The sequence below is a fragment of the Haliotis asinina genome, chromosome 5, assembly GCF_037392515.1.
Source record: "Haliotis asinina isolate JCU_RB_2024 chromosome 5, JCU_Hal_asi_v2, whole genome shotgun sequence".
Lineage (NCBI taxonomy): Eukaryota > Metazoa > Mollusca > Gastropoda > Lepetellida > Haliotidae > Haliotis > Haliotis asinina.
In genome coordinates this window covers 51,791,509-51,811,282 of record NC_090284.1, presented here as the reverse complement: position 1 = coordinate 51,811,282, position 19,774 = coordinate 51,791,509, and the positions used below count along the sequence as shown (strand labels likewise).

General features: G+C 40.1%; 2 protein-coding genes across 2 annotated transcripts; both read right to left on the bottom strand.

Annotated features, from left to right (window-relative positions):
* Nucleotides 1-2,254: 2,254 nt before the first annotated feature.
* LOC137283786 (uncharacterized) lies at nucleotides 2,255-6,099 on the bottom strand. The gene is made up of 2 exons (XM_067815470.1): nucleotides 5,137-6,099; nucleotides 2,255-4,200 (listed from the first exon to the last, which is right to left on the bottom strand). The coding sequence occupies exons 1-2, from the start codon at nucleotides 6,097-6,099 to the stop codon at nucleotides 2,587-2,589; spliced, it is 2,577 nt and encodes an 858-aa protein (XP_067671571.1). The 3' UTR covers nucleotides 2,255-2,586.
* Nucleotides 6,100-8,622: 2,523 nt separating this feature from the next.
* On the bottom strand, nucleotides 8,623-19,288 carry LOC137283907 (uncharacterized). The gene is made up of 2 exons (XM_067815581.1): nucleotides 18,380-19,288; nucleotides 8,623-10,233 (listed from the first exon to the last, which is right to left on the bottom strand). The coding sequence occupies exons 1-2, from the start codon at nucleotides 19,286-19,288 to the stop codon at nucleotides 8,623-8,625; spliced, it is 2,520 nt and encodes an 839-aa protein (XP_067671682.1).
* Nucleotides 19,289-19,774: the final 486 nt, after the last annotated feature.

The following is a 19,774-nucleotide window of genomic DNA, read 5'->3' as shown; positions in this document are numbered from 1 at the left end:
AAAGTGATATCAGAACATATTGTACACTAATATCAGTATGTACATTAAACTGACATCAATGCACATATCAAACCAACATCAGCAAAACTATGAAAGTAAGATTAGTACATAAAACTGATATCAGTACATACATTTAACTAAGTCAGAAGATGTATGAAACTAACATCTGGACATCAGTATATCAGTACTGGCAGTACGTATATATTATAATATGAGCACATATGAAGCTTATTTTAGTACATATATTAAACTGCTATCAGTGTATCTATTAGAGTAAAATCAATACATCCATCAAATTAATCTCAGTACATCTATGAAAATGATATAAAGTATAAAAGTATATCAAATTATTATCAGGACACTCATTCAACTAATAGCAGAATATAACTTGAACTAATATGGACACATGTATTGAACGTATATCAGAATATATACACATGCATGCATTAATTAAGCACCACCCATTTTCGTGCTATAAGATTGTGTTGAACACAACATACTGGTCATTCATGGTATGGAAACCAAACACATGGTTATAATTTCGTTACCTGAACCATCTAAAGTGTCAGTCCATCGACTACCAACACTGCTACAACTTTCGGCTGTCATTTATTGAAGGTTATATGGAGGCACTAAAAACGTTATCAATAATCATGTCCAAAACTATGGTCACACAGACAATGTCTATGGTCCAACGTACACAAGGTTCTCAAAATACGTTCACTGTTCAATCCTCAGCCAACAGTAATGGTGACATCAGTGTTTGGTGTATCCTCCCTCGCACGGATAACTGTGGCAACCGTCCTCCTCATGTTGGAACTCAAACGCCATCACTGGCATCCTCTGCCATTCCTCATGAAAAGCCTGGGCTAATTCCTGTAGATTTTGAACAGGTGGATCCCTTACTTGAACTTGACGTCCCAGATGATCCCATAAATGCTCAATTGGGTTGAGATCAGGACTTCTCGCAGGCCAAGGTAATCTGTCAACTACGTTGTTGTGCAAGTATGCGATGACAGCTCTGGAACGATGCTGCCTAGCACTATCGTCCGTAAATACTGGTCGACTGGCGAGGGGGTGGTTATCAAAATGAGGGACAACAGCAGGTTCCAGTACTTCTTGTTGGTATCTCTGACCATTGAGTGTCCCTTGAGTGGTGATAAGATTCAGTTTACAATCATAGGAGATACATCCCCACACCATTGCAGAGCCACCGTTAAAGGGTTCAGCTGCGTGGATCATCCGCTGTTGATAAGCCTGATTATTCATTCTCCAAACTAGCCAACGGCCACCAGTAACGAGAAGAAAACGGCCTTCATCGGACCAATGGATCCTGCGCCATGTCCTCAGATTGTGGTTTTGCCGTTGATTACACCACGCCAAAAGTTGAGTCTTGTGTCCATCAGTGAGTAAGGGACGTCTGACTGGACGACGTGCACGGAGTCCAGCGGACCTTAGCCGCCTTCGGAAGGTGTCGGTTTAGAGACGCACACCCACTCTCCATTGTTCCCTGAAATCTTTGGCATTGGTCATAGGCCTGCGTCTCACTAGGAGAACTAGGGCGCGGTCATCACGAGGATTGGACTTTCTTGGCCTTCCTGATCGTGAACGATGCTTGACGTAATCAGTGGCCGTATGTTTCCTTACAAGGCTACTAATGACAGTGTGATTGATATTCAATCTGGACCCAATGCTGCGACAGAACAAACCAGCTTCGTGCATACCAATAATCTGCCATCTGGTATTTTCAGAAAGCCTACGCCTCGGCAAGTCCAAAAAAGTTCAATTTCAGCACTGTTCACTTATTGGTTCGTCGATAAGAAAGCAATGAGAATAGTTCATTTCACCTTTTTATACCCCTCAGTCGCTTGTACCATGACAGAACTTTAGCATGAAAAGCATGCATTTGAGTCATTACGTGAATTACATGCTAAGTGCGTGTGTATTTAGATATAACTGGTTGACTTTGATCCCTTTTTGTTACAATCGACAATTATTTTTGGTGGTGCTTACTGATGCTCATACTAAAATAATTTGAGCAGAGCATCTGCAATACGCCGTATTGAACCTACCTAGTTTGAAAGCTCAAGAGCGAGCGTTCTAACAACTAGGCTATCCGTACATTATATTACGTGTCTCGGAAGCTAAATTCTATATGAACAAATCCATTCATACACAGTGCCTGAGTTTCAGTCAGTGCGTAAGTGTTAATATGCGTGTGTCTTTTCGGCTTAAAAACTATACATCACTGGTACTTGCATAGCTATGGTAGTTACATTTCTCATTATAGTATATCATCTGTTAAATTATACCGGGTAAAGCGAAGCAGGAATATCACAGATTCAGTCACAAGCATCGTACTATGGTAACACAACCATGCTATCCATCAAATATTTACACCCACTAGAGTACACGTAAATCTGGCGTCAATATTCCATACTATTTAAAGGTAACGTTTACACGTTTTTCATTTTTGTACAACAAATCCGTAACGTTTGAAACATGTTTGCCATGAGTTCAAGACTTCGATCAACGACACCTGATATATATGTAAGAGAGAGTGACGATGACGTTTCGTCACCTCATTCACAAATTTGTAGAGTTGGTTTGACTTTGATATTGACCATTGGCAGTAGGTACATGTTTGCAAAATTTGCCCTTCCACAGTTGAAGAACTCTTTTGTTCGCCATATAGGAAAAAAAGATGAAGATTCCCTGACTGGCGTTCAGGACGATGGAGATGTAAATGAGGACTTGTTGCTGGAGAACATCGCCAAGGATTGCCAAGATCCAAAAGATCCCAGTCAGTGTGGATAACTTAATGTAGATGTGCACTTGACTCTTGTCAGCCCTAATCCTTGCACTCATTTTGTTGATCTTGGCCATTGTCCACACACAGATGCTGAAGAATATGATGTTCATGATGAGGACGATACTTAGAGGAGCCACAAAAGCAACACCTACGAGAAGAGACGAACTCAGATAGCAGGTGTGTACTCCATAACCAATATGACGTCCGGAAGAGATGCCGAGATTGGAAAATATTGTAATGAGAACAATGAGCAGAGACAATCCGTTGGCATAGAGAGAGTATTTCACAAGACGACTACGATGACTTTGGGTGCCAATCGGTTTTGCAACATCGACAACGAAGACGTGGAACATGTGATACGAGCAGACGTTCATCCACAATATAACTGTGAGCCACAAGTAATGTAGAAAAACTCCAACTATTTTACAAGCAGTTTCATCCCAGAGAGCCATACCCTTAAACATAAGAAGCAACTGCGCCAAGAAGAGAAAAGCGACCAGACACATGGTATTCTTCGTTGGCAGGGTAAGGAGGGAAGGGAACGTACAGTATGTAATGAAAGTCAAAGTTAAACAGATCAAGGATAAAATACAGAAAACTATTGTCAAAATATTTTCAGCCACTTTGACTGGATCCTGATATGTGGAATACACCTCTTCTATCGAGTCCACACATATTATTAAATTGTGTTCGTCTATTTTAATGAATCTATCATGCTGTATGGTTATGTCAACGTACCGAAGAGAGATAGATGAATCAGTGTTCCAATTATATTCATACCCAGGAAGATGAACATATGGACATTTTGGCAAAAGCGTAGGAAAGTAAACATATTCTTCAGGCGTTTCAACAAATTCCAACGGGAAGCTTGCGTAGGTTTCCGTCTTCTGTGGACTGGTGAAAGGAGGATGCATCTTGTACAACTGTCTCTTTGATACGCCATATGTATAAAAATCATCCCGAGAGAGTCTAAACTGAAACACCGAACCGTTAAACTCCATCGACCAAATATCCTCCAACAACGTTACGATGGTATCCTCAAACGCATCCCGACAACACGTTTGGTTTGTCCTGAATGTTAATGTCAGTCCAAACGATGGCACGCTGTCATGTTTGGAACTATTGTCAGTGTTAATGTACACAAGATCATAAATAGAAAACATGTAATAGGTCATATTGTACTGCTCTGCAATTAACGGTATATTGCGGACAACCATTGGATCGATGAAATTCCAGTCTTGAAGTTTTGGGTCAGATGTGTTGTTTCCAGTTGGCCAAAAGAGGACTGCAAACTGGTACTCAACTCTGGACAATCCGACATCTGTTAGCTGACATTTCCCACCCTTCAGATAGTACCCTGAGCGACAGTACATGGCACGGCACGTGTTCTGTAAAGGTCAAGATAAGAGATCATGTGAAGAACTTCATTGAAGAAAAAACTCATAGAAAGCATAGATGAACCATCAAAACGGTGAAGGGTTCTTATATCAGTCTCGCAAATAAAACTGACTGCTAAACCTAAATGAAATTACCAAAACAAATCCGATTAAAATGCAGTGTTCACGATGGTGTTTCAAAGTAACAGGACATTGGGTCCTGTAAGTTTCAGATGTCTGTCTGACCCACTGAAAATTCACAGGACCCACTGAATAAAGTTTAATAAACATTTCAGATTTGACATTTCTTATAATTGGCATTGAAATTATTAACATTATATGATAACAAACATAGATTTCTGAAGAGCAAACAAGTGTCATATGCTGCAAATAACAACTTCACACAAAGAGATTGTGAAATATTCAGTCAGACACTGGGGCTGGCAGGTTGGTGATTTCTATCTGACCGCTGGTGAATCTGCCAGATTTGTCAGAGGGTCAGACACTATTCGTGAACACTGAAAATGGAATTTAATTTTAGTTGTCATTGAAACGTAAACGCATGTAACCTTTCAGCAGTGGGACATAATTCTCTTATATGAAATAGAACAGTCAACTTAGAGACGAATACTGAAACAAGTATAAAGTAAGCATTAGCGGCTCGATTGATGCGTGCAATTCGCGACAGTACATTACACGGCACACGTTCTGTACAAGCCAAGATAAGAGACAATGTTACGAATGTTATTGAAGAAGTGTTTGTTCTGGAAGTGTTTGTTCTGGTTTCCAACGGTTTTATAAAGGAAACCGAGTTAATCCAAACTATGCTTCAAACATATCAACTTTAATTGTTCGCCATATGAATAGATTTTCAAACAAGAGTTCACACCCATTCCCCTCGAACCCACCCCCACCCCCAGCCCTTATGGTCAATGCGGATGCACTCACCTTGATCCTGTCATACCACTCATTTTCCACACATTTGTGCCTGTCACAGTGTGTACAAACGAGTGAGCCTATAGAAGTAAATCCACCTGGGCCATGCTGTGTACACGGCACGGTAGATGGAGTGAGTCCATTGCACACGTAACAGAAGATATTCTTGAATGCGTATGTTCCTGTAGCAACTGGGTAATAGATTCCATGTGTACATTCCTCCTCGGCTATCTCAGAGAAGGAGCCATCCCATAACCCTGTCTGGTTACACGAGTCTATGTACTGTTCATCAGCGAAATTAGTGTCACAAGGTCTAGGTGGTGGATCAGATGGAGGATGTAAGGTCAAGCAGTCTCTTGAACTGTGGTTGATATTTGAATTAAATGAGTTCTTATCACATACGATTTCTTTTTCCCACTGAGTGATGTCATTATCGTCATAACATTGGGCGATCATTTCATTCAAGTAAGTGATATTTGTTGCCATCGATGTCACTGGAGAGATGTCTTCTGATATCTGGAAAGTAGACGTCATATTAGGAGTGGGCTCATCCGGACATGTGGTTATTATGTAGTATCCTGTGTGGGGACCACTGAAGGAAAAGTGGTTATTTTTTCCACTAACACAAACATGTCTATTTTCCCTTGCCATCGTCACATTGAAACTCTCGTCAGGACAACAGTCGCCATATTCTTCACAGTCATCATCACAACGACATGTTTGGCAGATGGGAGAAGGTAGCCAACACCCGCGGTCTACGATCTTTGTGACCGTTGTACCGTTGCAGAACTTATTGCAGTGGAGAATGGACAAGCTGTTAGTCGTATGAAAAACTGCATTCAAAGAAACATTTTCCACAGCGTTGAGCAGGTGGGTGAAGTACGGCCCATAAACATCAACCGATGAGTTATGGCTTGTATTATGAGTGTTTACTACGATGATATTACACACGGCGAGGTAGATATAAAACTTCATCCTTGCTGACTGGAATCTAAACAACAAACAACAAATCAAGACAAAGAAAAGATCTTCATAACTCTGTACAGAAAGCATGAACACTTTACAGTTAACACTTTACAGTTAACAAATCTGCAATAGCACGGAACACCGAATTTAAGGTCTGTTGTTATTAACTTGATGTTTAGAAAGATAAGAATTTCATAAATAGCCGTAAATTTTGAAAAATGGAGTTCTCCAAATTCTTTCAGCATTTGCAACTATCATTGTGACTCCAGTTATTAGATTCTATTGAACTGCTTTATACTGTACTCGTACTTCTGTTCAGGAGCAAACACTAGCACTGTGTAAAATCCACACGTCTTCTGCATATATCCAGACTGTCGACACTCTGTTACAACAGCTTAGAAAAACATTATGTACAAAGCCGTGTGACTCATCCTATTGGCAGGCATGTGGTCATGATATGTACATTCATAAGTTTGATGAATTGAAAACATTGACATAGTACACGAACAGTCACGAGTTGGAATGTTATCTTATCGTTTACTCTATTTATTATCGTATTTTATCGTATCGTTTATCGTATTTTAACGATAAATTGTTTCATCATCATACAACGCTTCATCTTGGGTATCACCTGTAGCATTACATGTTGCATATTTGTCAAAGGGACGTTTCTGTCAGTGAATATACCTGCACGTATCTAAGCAAACAGAATGTAAGACTAGAGTTTGTCTCGCATGGATGACTACATTTTGTTGCCACATGTGTTGCGCCTGCAGTGGTCGGCGTTTTCAGCTGATCAATATTTGGCGCCCACGGCTGATCAATAATATTTGTAATTCACAAGTAAATGAGAGGGATGACATAGGCAATTAAATACGTAATTAAAGTTAAATTAACCCAAACTTCACACACAAACTGTATTCGTTTTTACCTGATTCCTGAAGCCTCCGCTCGCCTGCAGCAGCTTGCCTATTCGACCTGTGGTAGTTCAATTATTCATATCGTACCTCATCATGTCCACAACACATGGGCACTTAGTGATTGTGTCCATTTCAAGGTCATTTGTACTGCCACCTTCAAAGCTATCACTCTGTTGCCCATATAGGATATCTGCGGGGCTGTAACATCGAGGGACCTTTAGTCTGTTTGCAGTACTGATGAATTTCACTTTAAACCAGAAAGTAAATCGAATAACGAGAAATTAAGAATGCGAATCCTCATAATTTTACCTTGCCAACTGAAAATTAAAATCTCAGAATTTCATTCAACTTAGGGTACAAGTTGTTTAACAAACGATCATAGTGTCAAATCGCTATTATTGCTATGTATGACTTGGAACACCGAGGATAAGTGGAGTTGGTCTAATTTAGCGCTCATTACGTACTGCACGTGTATGTGTTTCACTGTTCCACTGTTTCACTGTTTCACGACTGCGCTTCCACCCTTGCCAAACAGCCCAGTGACAGCAAACTGGCAATGTGCAATTATGAAGATTCACATTCTTCACTTCACTATATTTGATTTACTAGTTGTTGTTTCACGTAAAATTCATCGGTAGTTTTTATTGCGGACAGGCTGTTAATATGATACAAACCTGCGACACTTCCATACAGACCGAACAATGGTATTTTTTTCGCATTCACACACAATAATTATTGTTTTGACATTTATCGTGCACTGTCGCTGATATTTTGTATAGGTTAATAAACCGCAGACAGATATGTATCACTTTTATGAAATGTTTCATTCAGATTTCTTTATTTGGGAGTTGATTCTGATTTTTGTGTTGAATGATGGATCAAAGTACCAAAGTTGAACTTTACATATTTTATTCTCTGAGAAAATACAGGGACAAATTCAAAACGTAATATAAATATTCATCCTGGCATGTAAGAGAAGATATTGTGTTGACGTCACAACCCTTCTAAAATTTAAACTTGGTTTTAAGCCTGTTCTTGTTGATGACGTATCTCTTTCTTTACAGAAGCACGTCAACATCTCGAAAACTGATAGCTACTAATCCGATGCATAATGGTTAAGTGACCTGCCGCGAGTCTCCACTGGCTTTTTAGCCAAGGGTCATATCTCAGCAGATAAGTTATACGACGCCATACATAAACCAACTAAACATAAATAACGGCACAACTAATATCAACGCATAAAATATGCATAGGATTACGATAACTGATATCAATCTATATACCATGCGGATAATTGCACACTCGACGGTTTTACATCAACCACGAATTATGTTCACCAGTATATACTGAGGGGAACAAATAACGGAACACCACTTCATGGCAGTGTTCCTTTGTTTTTTTACTCCTCCCATATTGTATATTTCCAAATATTTGGATGAAAGCGTATAAATGGCACCACATGAGCATAATAATTTATTCGACCCTTTTCAGGCAATGTATTCCTTTGTCAATCGCATATGCAGGTCTAAATAGTTTGAAATATCACGAAATTTCTATGTAAAAGTGTCACACATTCACAAATCTATGGCACTGAAATATTTCGCCATGACATTCATAAATTACTACTCCTCGTTTGATTTGGAGATCGACTCTTGGCAGGATATATGAATTGGTGGTTGTGAATTTTGCCCTTCCACAGTTGAAGAACTCTTTTGTTTGCAACATAGGAGAAAAAGATGAAGATTCCCTGACTGGCGTTCAGGACGATGGAGATGAAAAAGAGGACTTGTTGCTGGAGAACATCGCCAAGAATTGCCAAGATCCAAAAAATCCCAGTCAGTGTGGATAACTTGATGTAGATGTGCACCTGAGTCTTATCGGACCGAATACTTGCACTCATTTTGTTGATCTTGGCCATTGTCCACACACTGATGCTGAAGAATATGATGTTCATGATGAGGACGATACTTAGAGGAGCCACAAAAGCAACACCGACTAGAAAGGACGTACTCAGATAGCAGGTGTGTATACCATAGCCAATATGACGTCCGGAAGACATACCGAGATTGGAAAATATTGTAATGAGAACAATGAGCAGAGACAATCCGTTGGCATAGAGAGAGTATTTCACAAGACGACTACGATGACTTTGGGTGCCAATCGGTTTTGCAACATCCACGACGAAGACGTGGAACATGTGATACGAGCAGACATTCATCCACAATATAACTGTGAGCCACAAGTAATGTAGAAAAACTCCAACTATTTTACAAGCAGTTTCATCCCAGAGAGCCATACCCTTAAACATAAGAAGCAACTGCGCCAAGAAGAGAAAAGCGACCAGACACATGGTATTCTTCGTTGGCAGGGTAAGGAGGGAAGGGAACGTACAGTATGTGATGAAAGTCAAGGCCAAACAGATCAGAGAAAGAATAGAGAAAATGAGAGTTGAAATATGTTTAGCCAGTTTGACTGGATCTTGATAGTTGGAATACACCTCATCTATCGTGTCCACACATATCACTAAATTGTACTCGTCCATTTTAATGAATCTATCATGCTGTATTGTTATGTCAACATACCGAAGAGAGATAGATGAATCAGTGTTCCAAATAAATTCATCCACGGAGAACTGAACATATGAACACTGTGGTAGCACAGCAGGGAGGTAAACATATTCTTCAAACACCTCGGACGGGACAATATCGTCCTCCTCCGTCTTCTGTGGACTGGTGAAAGGAGGATGCATTTTGTACAACTGTCTCTTTGTTACGCCATATGTATAAAAATCATCCCGAGAGAGTCTAAACTGAAACACCGAACCGTTAAACTCCATCGACCAAATATCCTCCAACAACGTCACCATGGTTTCCTCAAACGCATCCCGACAACATGTTTGGTTTGTCCTGAATGTTAATGTCAGTCCAAACGATGGCACACTATCATGTTTGGAACTATTGTCAATGTTAATGTGCACAAGTTCATAAATAGAAAACATGTAATAGGTCATATTGTACTGTTCTGCAACTAACGGTATATTGCTGACAACCACTGGCTCGATGAAATTCCAGTCTTGAAGTCTTGGGTCAGATGTGTTGTTTCCAGTTGGCCAAAACAGGACTGCAATCTGGTACTTCACTCTGGACAATCCGACATCTGTTAGCTGACATTTTCCACCCTTCAGAAAGTACCCTGAGCGACAGTGCATGGCACGGCACGTGTTCTGTAAAAGTCGACATAAAACACAATATTAAGTATTGACTGAAGAAAATATTTCTTAAACAGAAATCACAACAACAATCACAACAGTAGGTGTAAGCTGTTTATAGAAGGCATAAATGAACAACCAGAACACAATTCCATTTCTGTAAGTTGAATATTTCAACCTCGCAAATGACTGCTAAACATAAATGCAATTATTGAAACGAATCCAATCACAATAGAAATGAATTGCAACCGTCTTTGACAGACATGTCTTCTGTAACCTTTAACTGACAGGGAAATTACTCACTTATACGAAACTCAGCTTAGAGAAAACGTAATGAGATCTACGAATACTGAAATGTAATGTGACAATAAAGCAACAACTTCACATTTGTAAATGGAACCAGTTAAGCTGAAGTATAAATAGAAACTAAAATGGTAACGTCACAAGCTACACAAGTCAAACCATTCTTATATATTATCTATAATGTTTGAAATTTCTATTTAGACCTATGGCACCCGTGGCGAGCCACCTCCTCGTGGTGGGTGCTGGGTAATGCTAAGAGCTCGCCGACATCCCCGTAGTGGACCCGGGGGGATATTTGGTCCACCAACCCGTTTGCCGTGGGTTGCAGCCCTGTGTCGGAGGAGGAAGGGATCCTGGTGGTTGAGGGCAACAGGAGCTTGCAGCCGTGTTCCTGTTGCTCAATACACCACTTTGGCCCTGACTTCGCCTAGACGGGTGGTCGAATGGGCCCGGTTCGACCAATCGGCTGGTCATGCCAAGCCCTGTGCATGGATTTTATGTAATTGCACAAAATGGGATTTGAAATTGTCTGTATTTCGGTCTTGGCGCCTTTGGATTATAGTATATTATTTAACTTGAATTTTGTATACATCAACTTTGCCTAGAGTCTTATGCCCAGAAGGCGGTGGCTCATGGGCCAATCTGGTGGAAGAATTATTCTTTTGGTTTTTCTGCTGGAGTATATCATCCGGGTATCCTTGGTGCTGCAAGTTGGAGACCCACTTGTGTTTAGCATCGTCTTCCTGACACTCCGTGGTGGGTGGGGAGCTCGGATGATGAATCTTAAAACACTAAACATGGATTACGAAACTCCCCTAAAGAAAATAAAACGTCCTCTCGACACTGATCCTGATCATGATGACCACAGACAGCCAAAATCAATTGACTACTGGCCACGTTATTTAGTAATGGAGACTAAAGATAACACACGATTGAAGTTAAATCCTTTTGCAGTGCAAAAAGGCATACAAGGCATAGCTGGTGATGTGAAAAACATTAGACTTTTGCGTTCAGGGTCATTGCTCATCGAGTGCAGCAAAAGGCAACAAGCAACTAATTTGATGTCAACTGAAACGTTCGTCGGCATTCCGGTATCAGTCTCTCCTCACAGAACACTTAACACCAGCAAAGGAGTTGTTAGAGACAGAGATCGATTGTTCGCTGACATGTCCGAACTTGATATTGTTTCGGAAATGAAAGACCAAGGAGTCATTTACGTCAAGCGTTTTGCAACACGCAAAAACCACGACACCGTTCTGACGAACACTTACCTGTTCACATTTTCTTCTCACAATGCTCCCAGATCAATAAAGGCAGGATATTGTAACATGACCGTTGACACCTACATACCAAATCCTTTGAGGTGTTTCAAATGCCAGAAATTTGGTCATGGTGTTAGTACTTGTACATTGTCCGTTATATGTGCTCACTGTGGTGAGAAGACACATACAACAGAAGATTGCGAGAGTACTTTTAAGAAATGTACCAACTGCTCGGGTGCTCACTGATCTTTTTCCAAAGATTGTCCAGTTTGGAAACAGCATATGGAGATCAACAAGATCAAATTTACTCAAAACATTAGTTTCTCTGATGCAAAAAAGATTGTCTTAGGTTCTGAGATTAAGGAAACGTATGCTTCCATTGCAAAAACGTCTGATAAAACCCATACAGTAACCACGTCATCTGCAAGCTGTCAAACGAACTTGACTTGGCTTAAAACCGAATCTCCTATGATGTTATCGCCTGTAATATCTACACAAACTGTGGAACCACTTCCTGACAAGCCCCAAACCCAATCAGAACCATCTTCTGCTTGTGATACATCTTCTCAGGCATCTCAAATGACTCAGTCTAACAGAAACGTTCAACCAGTTGTCAAAAGCAAAACCAAACCGAAACCAGATTCTTTCACAAAGCAAAGTGGCAGGGCCCCAAAGGGGTCAGATGATAAGATCAGATTATTTAATAGATACGGATCGCTTGAGGACATGGACGTGTCTGAAAACGTCCATTCTAGGGCACATAGCTTGTCGCCCTCGAAAAAGGTACGGGGTAGATCCCCTATTAATCCACCTAAAAGATAGGTCCATCTCAGCATATCGTGCAGTGGAACTGTAGAGGACTACGAACAAATTTTAATGAAATACAGTTGTTAATCCAGGATTTGGCACCATCAGCGTTCTGTCTGCAAGAGACATATCTGAAACAGACAGATAACTTTAGTTTACGTCATTTTGAAGCGTATCATTATTTTTCCCCTCCAGGTGATAGGACCACTGGAGGTTCCACTATCCTCATACGACGGGATGTTATTCACAGCCCTGTTACACTTAAAACTAATCTACAAGCTGTTGCTGTGCGACTGACTCTGGGAGTAGCATTTGCACTATGCTCTCTGTATATTCCGCCTTCTTCAACACTACAACAGACTGATCTTCAATCACTATATGACCAACTCCCGAAGCCATGTATTATTATGGGTGACCTAAACGGTCACAACCCATTATGGGGCAGTACTAACACTAATGCTAAGAGCAAAATACTTGAAGATTTCATTTCAAATAATGATCTGTGCATATTTAATGATGATTCAAGCACCTATCTGCACCCTGCAACTGGCACTTATTCTTCTCTAGACTTATCTCTTGCAGATTCTAACCTCCTCAATGAATTTGATTGGTCTGTTCATAATGACCTTTGTGGAAGTGACCACTTCCCAACTATCCTCTCACAAATTACTCCATCTGATTCGCCATCGTTTACAAGATGGAACTTTTCGAAGGCTAACTGGTCTTTATATCAAACTATGTGTGAATCAAAACTGCGACCTGAGTGTTTCACTAATATAACTGATCCCATTGAAACTTTTTCTGACATTTTAAATAAAATAGCTGATGAGTGTATACCAAAGTCCTCTACGACTCCACATGTACGAAAACCATGGTTCAATGCAAATTGCAGACAGGCCAGAAAAGCGAGGAAAAAGGCAGAACATTATTTTCGCCGTCACCCAACTGTCCATAACTTAAATAAATTCAAAATACTGAATGCAAAGGCGCGTCGTACGTTTAAACAAAACAAACGACAATCTTGGAGAAATTATGTCTCCAAACTTAATTCACGCACGCCGATGTCCAAGGTCTGGAACATGATTCAAAGAATTAAAGGCAAAGGTTCCAAATCTGCCGTACACCATCTCAAAGATGGTGATAATTTAATTACTAATAAGTCTAAAACGCAAATAAAATCGGAGAAACTCTTGCCAAAAATTCATCATCAACAAATTATGTTCCTGAGTTTCAGAGATATCAGAAACAACAGGAAAAGACAAAACTTAATTTCGAATCAAATAACGGTGAAGATTACAATGAAGTGTTTTCATTACATGAGCTACAAACTGCTCTTGAGCAAGCTCATGACACTGCTACCGGTGATGATAATATCCATTACCAGCTTCTGAAACACTTACCTGAACCATGCTTGATAACCCTTTTAGATATATTTGATACAATATGGACGTCTGGGGAATTTCCTCCATCATGGCGTAATGCTGTTGTAATCCCAATACCAAAGCCTGGCAGGGATCATACAGATCCGTCAAACTACAGACCAATATCTCTTACTAGCTGTGTCTGTAAAACCATGGAACGTATGGTGAATAATAGATTAACTTGGTAACTTGGTATCTTGAAACCAATAACCTAATAACCAATATTCAGTGTGGTTTCAGGAAAAATCGTAGTACCATTGACCATTTGGTACGTTTAGAATCCTTCGTTAAAAATGCTATAGTAAATAAACAACATGCTGTATCAATTTTCTTTGATCTTGAGAAAGCTTATGATACAACCTGGAAGCATGGCATTTTGAAAGATTTGCATGATTTTGGTTTGAGGGGCCGTTTGCCTCTTTTTATATCAGAATTTTTAAAAGACAGACAATTTCAAGTTCGAGTGGGTTCTACCCTGTCTGATCATTACAATCAGGATCAAGGTGTCCCGCAAGGCAGTATTTTGTCTGTCACACTTTTTAGCATCAAGATCAACAGCTTATCCAAGGTTTTAAATGATTCCATTGATGGATCATTATTTGCGGATGATTTTAATATTTCCTGTCGTGGTAAAAATATGCATACAATTGAACGGCAACTGCAGCTATGTTTAAACAAAATAAATAAATGGTGTCTTGAAAACGGCTTTAAATTTTCTAAATCCAAGACGAATTGTATACATTTTTGTAGACGATATAAGCCTCATAAGGACCCAGAATTATCTTTAAATGGCACCCCTATCAAAGTTGTAAAGGAGGCCAAGTTCCTGGGTGTAATTTTCGACTCTCATTTAACATTCTTACCACACATTAAATCCCTTAAAGCTAAATGCCTGAAGGCACTAGATTTGCTAAAAGTTGTTTCAAATTCAAAGTGGGGAGGGGATCAAGCTACCCTCCTTCACTTATACAGATCATTAGTACGATCTAAACTTGATTATGGCTCCATCGTGTATGGTGGAGCCTGTAAAAGCAACCTGAAACTTCTTGATTCTATCCACCACCAAGGTCTAAGACTTTGTCTTGGGTCGTTCAGAACCTCACCTGTTGACAGTCTCTATGTTGAGACTGATGAACCTTCTCTTACACAACGCCGTATAAAATTGTCTTTACAATATATCACAAAACTATACTCTAACAAATCTAACCCTGCATATAACTGTGTCTTCAATCCTCTTTATGAGGATTTGTATAGCAAAAAGTCTTCACTTGTTCCACCTCTTGGGCTCAGAATAAAGCCGTTTATTGCTGCTGCTGGTATTGAGCTGGACAACGTAGCTCCTTTCCGTCTTCTTTCCTCTCCCCCTTGGCAGTTGGTTAGGCCACAGGTTGACCTAACATTAACATCATTTAAAAAATCAGAAACGAATGAATTACAATATAAACAAGAATATAATCAATTGAAACTTACATATAACAATTACAAATCCTTATTTACAGATGGGTCCAAGGACGGTGGTGCAGTTGCGTGTGCTACTGTCATTGGATCCAGAACAATATCTTCTAGATTACCAGATTGCAGCTCTATTTTTACAGCTGAAGCTAACGCCATATTAACAGCTCTTAAATATATTGAAAGACACCCGAAACGTAAACAGTATATAATATATTCCGACTCTCTTTCTTGCCTTCAGGCTATTAAACATATTTCTTGTAAACATCCATTTTTAATTGAAATTATTGAATTGTATAATACTGTTGCTACTGGCCAATACGACATCGTCTTCTGTTGGTTACCCAGCCATGTAGGCATTTCTGGGAATGTGATGGCCGATCTTGCTGCCAAGGCGGCCCTCAACAAGTCTGTGACACCACTTCGTATTCCGTACTCAGATTTTAAACCTACTATTAGATCTTATATACGTGATCTGATGCAAAAGAAGTGGGACACCCAAGTGGGTATAAATAAATTACATGCAATAAAACCCTACATTGGTTACACCTACTTGGGTTGTCAGTCCAGATTTGAAGAGGTCATTATGCGGCGATGTCGCATTGGCCACACCAGATATACACATGAATACCTTTTGAAAGGTGAGGATCCTCCTCTGTAAATATCTTGCTTGACTGTGTTGAGTATTCTATCACAAGGGATCAGTATTTTAATTCACAAACTATGAAGGATCTTTTTAACAGTGTTAGTCCTCATTTAATTATTGCATTTTTAAAGGAATTAAATTTGTCAACTGAACTGTAAATAGATAAATATTTTAAAATTGGAAGATTAAATTTGTAACTCAAATCGTTAGTGGCTGTACCCTCAAAGGGGGTTAGGGTACCGTAAAACAATTGTCCTCCTGAGAGGGTACGTAAGTCCACAAACATTTGAAGTAAATTTCAGTTTTCCAGCCTTTTAATCGTAGAATAAGTGTGTTTTTACTTTACGGCTAGATTTGTCTAAATTGCTAATAGCTGAAGGGATGATGTAAATCCAGCTAGGGTCCATGCAGGAAGCAAATGTACTGTGAGTCCCCATGGTCCTTAGTATGGTGATCTACCTTCAGTTGTTGGCAACCTATAGCTCATTTTTATATTGTATTGTCCTCTATAGATACATTGTTTTAGGTCTAATCACTAGTTTTATATTCTATTCTGTGATATTCGAGTCAGTTTTACTGTCCTTCGCTGACAGGGTTTTGCAATGTCCGTGCTATTAATTCATTTGTATTTTTATAATCAATCGTTCTCGTCACGATATGGCTGCAATATTGCCGATGTGACGTTAAATATGAACTCACTCACTATTTAGACCTATTTAAGACACTCTGAGGTCAAAAGACTTAGTGTCCGGCGCCGTATGTTCACCGACTAGATACCGTGACGTTTTGACCTGACCACTAACCGAGAGTCATTACTTTTATGCTACAGTTCGGCAGAGAAAATCAATTCGTAGAGTAGGTCCTGTCAATACATTGTCCATTTAGTAATTGGTATATTTGTGTATGTGGACGTATATGTTGTATCAGGCAACGTTGCTTATAAATATATAACACACTGCACCAAAACAGCCTTACATTTCATCCACACTATTTTAAATTAAAGATATTCTCGAAAGACCCGGAGTATTTTAAATCATATACGCGGTATTATGGCCGTATATTGTTTGTGACGCTGGACTGTAATGAGCTGACCCTTGAAGGTCCCGGGGTAGAATAGGCAACCCATGCTTGCCACAAAAGGCGACTATGCTTGTCGTAAGAGGCGACTGGTCAGGTTCGCTGACTTGGTTGACACATGTCATCGGTTCCCAATAGCACTGATCGATGCTCATGTTGTTGATCACTGGACTGTCTGGTCCAGACTCGATTATTTACAGACCGCCGCCATATAGCTGGAATATTGCAGAGTGCGGCGTAAAATTAAACTCACTCACTGTAATGAGCTACTAGGTTTCATCTGATAAAGTCCCAACATGAAAGGAGGAAATGAAAACGAACTGAATGTTGAATTTTATTGGGTTGGTCAATTTGAACAAAGAGTGAAATCGTTTGATGTGTTTGATATCTGAGCGTGAGCCTTGGCAAAGAATATGCAGAGGACTGTATCTTTACAAATACAAAGATTTCAAAGAACATCAAATGATTCTTATTTACAGTTGAATGATGAATCAAGGCCAGAGCAAAGAGTTGACACCCTCGCTAGCCTTGTGTCAACAATATTTGCCAGTGTTTTATGTATAATGGACGCTGACAAAGATGCCAATAACAGTGGAAATGTATTTCTTAAAAATGCCTTCCTCGTGAATTTTTGTGGGCATTGATCAAAACGGTATTGCCCTTAATCCGATTATGACGCTATCATTAATCAAGGCATATCTCATGAAGATCAACCTTTTATGTCACTTAACACGATGATCCACCTCGGCACAATCACGCCATTTACCAGACATACCACTCACCAGGCATGCAATTCAACATTGCAAAGCATGCCACTCACCTGGCATACAACTCACCATTGCACAGGCATGCCATTTCCCGGGCATACCACTCACCGTCGCTCAAGCATGCCTTTCACCGGGCATACCACTCACCAGGACATATCCATGTAATACACCAGAATGCAACTCACAACGATACAAAAATGCAGTTTACCAGACATATAGCTCACCACAACACAAGGTTATAAATCACCAGGCATTCTGCTCACCATGACACAAGCATGTCATTTACCAGGCATGCAAGCCAGCGAGGACAATTGATAACGCACACATAACCTGAAAGACCATAATCCCAACAGAATTACCACCATGGCGACAAAATTTAAAGTACATACAAAACTACTTTAGAACCAAAAAAATAACACCACTCACCTTTATTCTGTCGTACCACTCAACTTCTCTACATGTTGGTCGGTCACACTTTGTACAGATGAGATCGTTAATGTCAGTCTTGGAGAGTAGTGGAGCCTTGTCGCACTTTCTATGAGATGGTGAAAATCCATTACACATGTAGCAGAAGATATTCTTAAACAAATCTGTTTTCCTGGAGACTGGGTAATAAATTCCATGTCTACATTGCTCCTCCGCTAAACTGGAAAAGGAAGTATTCAACAACCATGTGCTATTACACGAATCTATGTACTGATCACTGGTAAATTCCGCGTGACATGGCCTTGGTTGTGGAAAAGCTGGAGGATGAATAGCTGTCTTGCATCCTCCCTCGATTTCCAAGTCTTTTGTCTTCTTGTGGCATACAATTTGTTTTCTCCATCTGATCAAGATCTGAACGCCATGACATCTCGCGATTCCTTCATTTAAGTACGTGATATTCGTTGTCACGGATGTGACTGGAGAGAGATCGTCAACTGATATCTTCGGAGTCTTATCAAAAATGGGCTCTTCTGGGCATGTGTATATCATGTAGTATCCAGGATGGCTACCAGTGAAGTAAAATGTCCCTTTTCTTCCGCTGACACAAGCATGTCTGTTTTCCTTCACCACGGTCACGTTCAAGTTATCGTCTGGACAGCAGTCACCATATTCTTTACATTCATCATCACAACGACATGTTTTGCAAACTGGGTTGACTGGAAAGCATCCGCGGTTTGTGAACTGTGTGAGTGTTGTACCTTTGCAGAACACATTACAGTGAAGTATGGCCACGCCCGTACTTGTGTTGAGAACATTCTTGAAAGACATATCATTTACCGAGGAAAGGAGGTAGCTGTCGTAGGAAATAGGCGGTATGTCCACTGCATAACTACTTGCTCTATGGACCATAAATGCTAGCTGTGTCAAGACTATGCTGGTAGGAAATGGCATCCTTGTTGTCGTGAGCCCTTCAATAGGAAACGTCAAATATTTAGTGAGAATAAGTAAGAGATTTAAACACTGTTTTACTTGAGGATGCAGGAAAGGACAAAGCTTGTGTAGGTCTGAGATGTCTGAGGAAACCCAAGAGCACTGGCATTGTGATTACAAACTGTTGAGTAAGTGAGTGAGTGAGCTCAGTTCTACGCCGCTCTCAGTATTACTCCAGCTATATGGCAGCGGTCTGTAAATAATCGAGTCTGGACCAGACAATACAAAGAACATCGATCTGCGCAACTGGGAACCGATGACATGTGTCAACCAAGTGAGCGAGCCTGACCACCCGATCCTGTTAGTCGCCTCTTACGACAAGCATAGTCGCCTTTTATGGCAAGCATGGTTTGCTGAAGGTCTATTGTACCCTGGATCTTCACGAGTATTGAAAGTATAGTCGCA

Excerpts from the sequence above, each read along its gene's own strand:
- LOC137283786 (XM_067815470.1), bottom strand. The coding sequence starts at position 6,099 with ATGAAGTTTTATATCTACCTCGCCGTGTGTAATATCATCGTAGTAAAC. Across the intron at positions 4,201-5,136 it reads AGTGGTATGACAGGATCAAG|AACACGTGCCGTGCCATGTA; the intron begins GTGAGTGCATCC and ends TGACCTTTACAG.
- LOC137283907 (XM_067815581.1), bottom strand. The coding sequence starts at position 19,288 with ATGGTCCATAGAGCAAGTAGTTATGCAGTGGACATACCGCCTATTTCC. Across the intron at positions 10,234-18,379 it reads AGTGGTACGACAGAATAAAG|AACACGTGCCGTGCCATGCA; the intron begins GTGAGTGGTGTT and ends CGACTTTTACAG.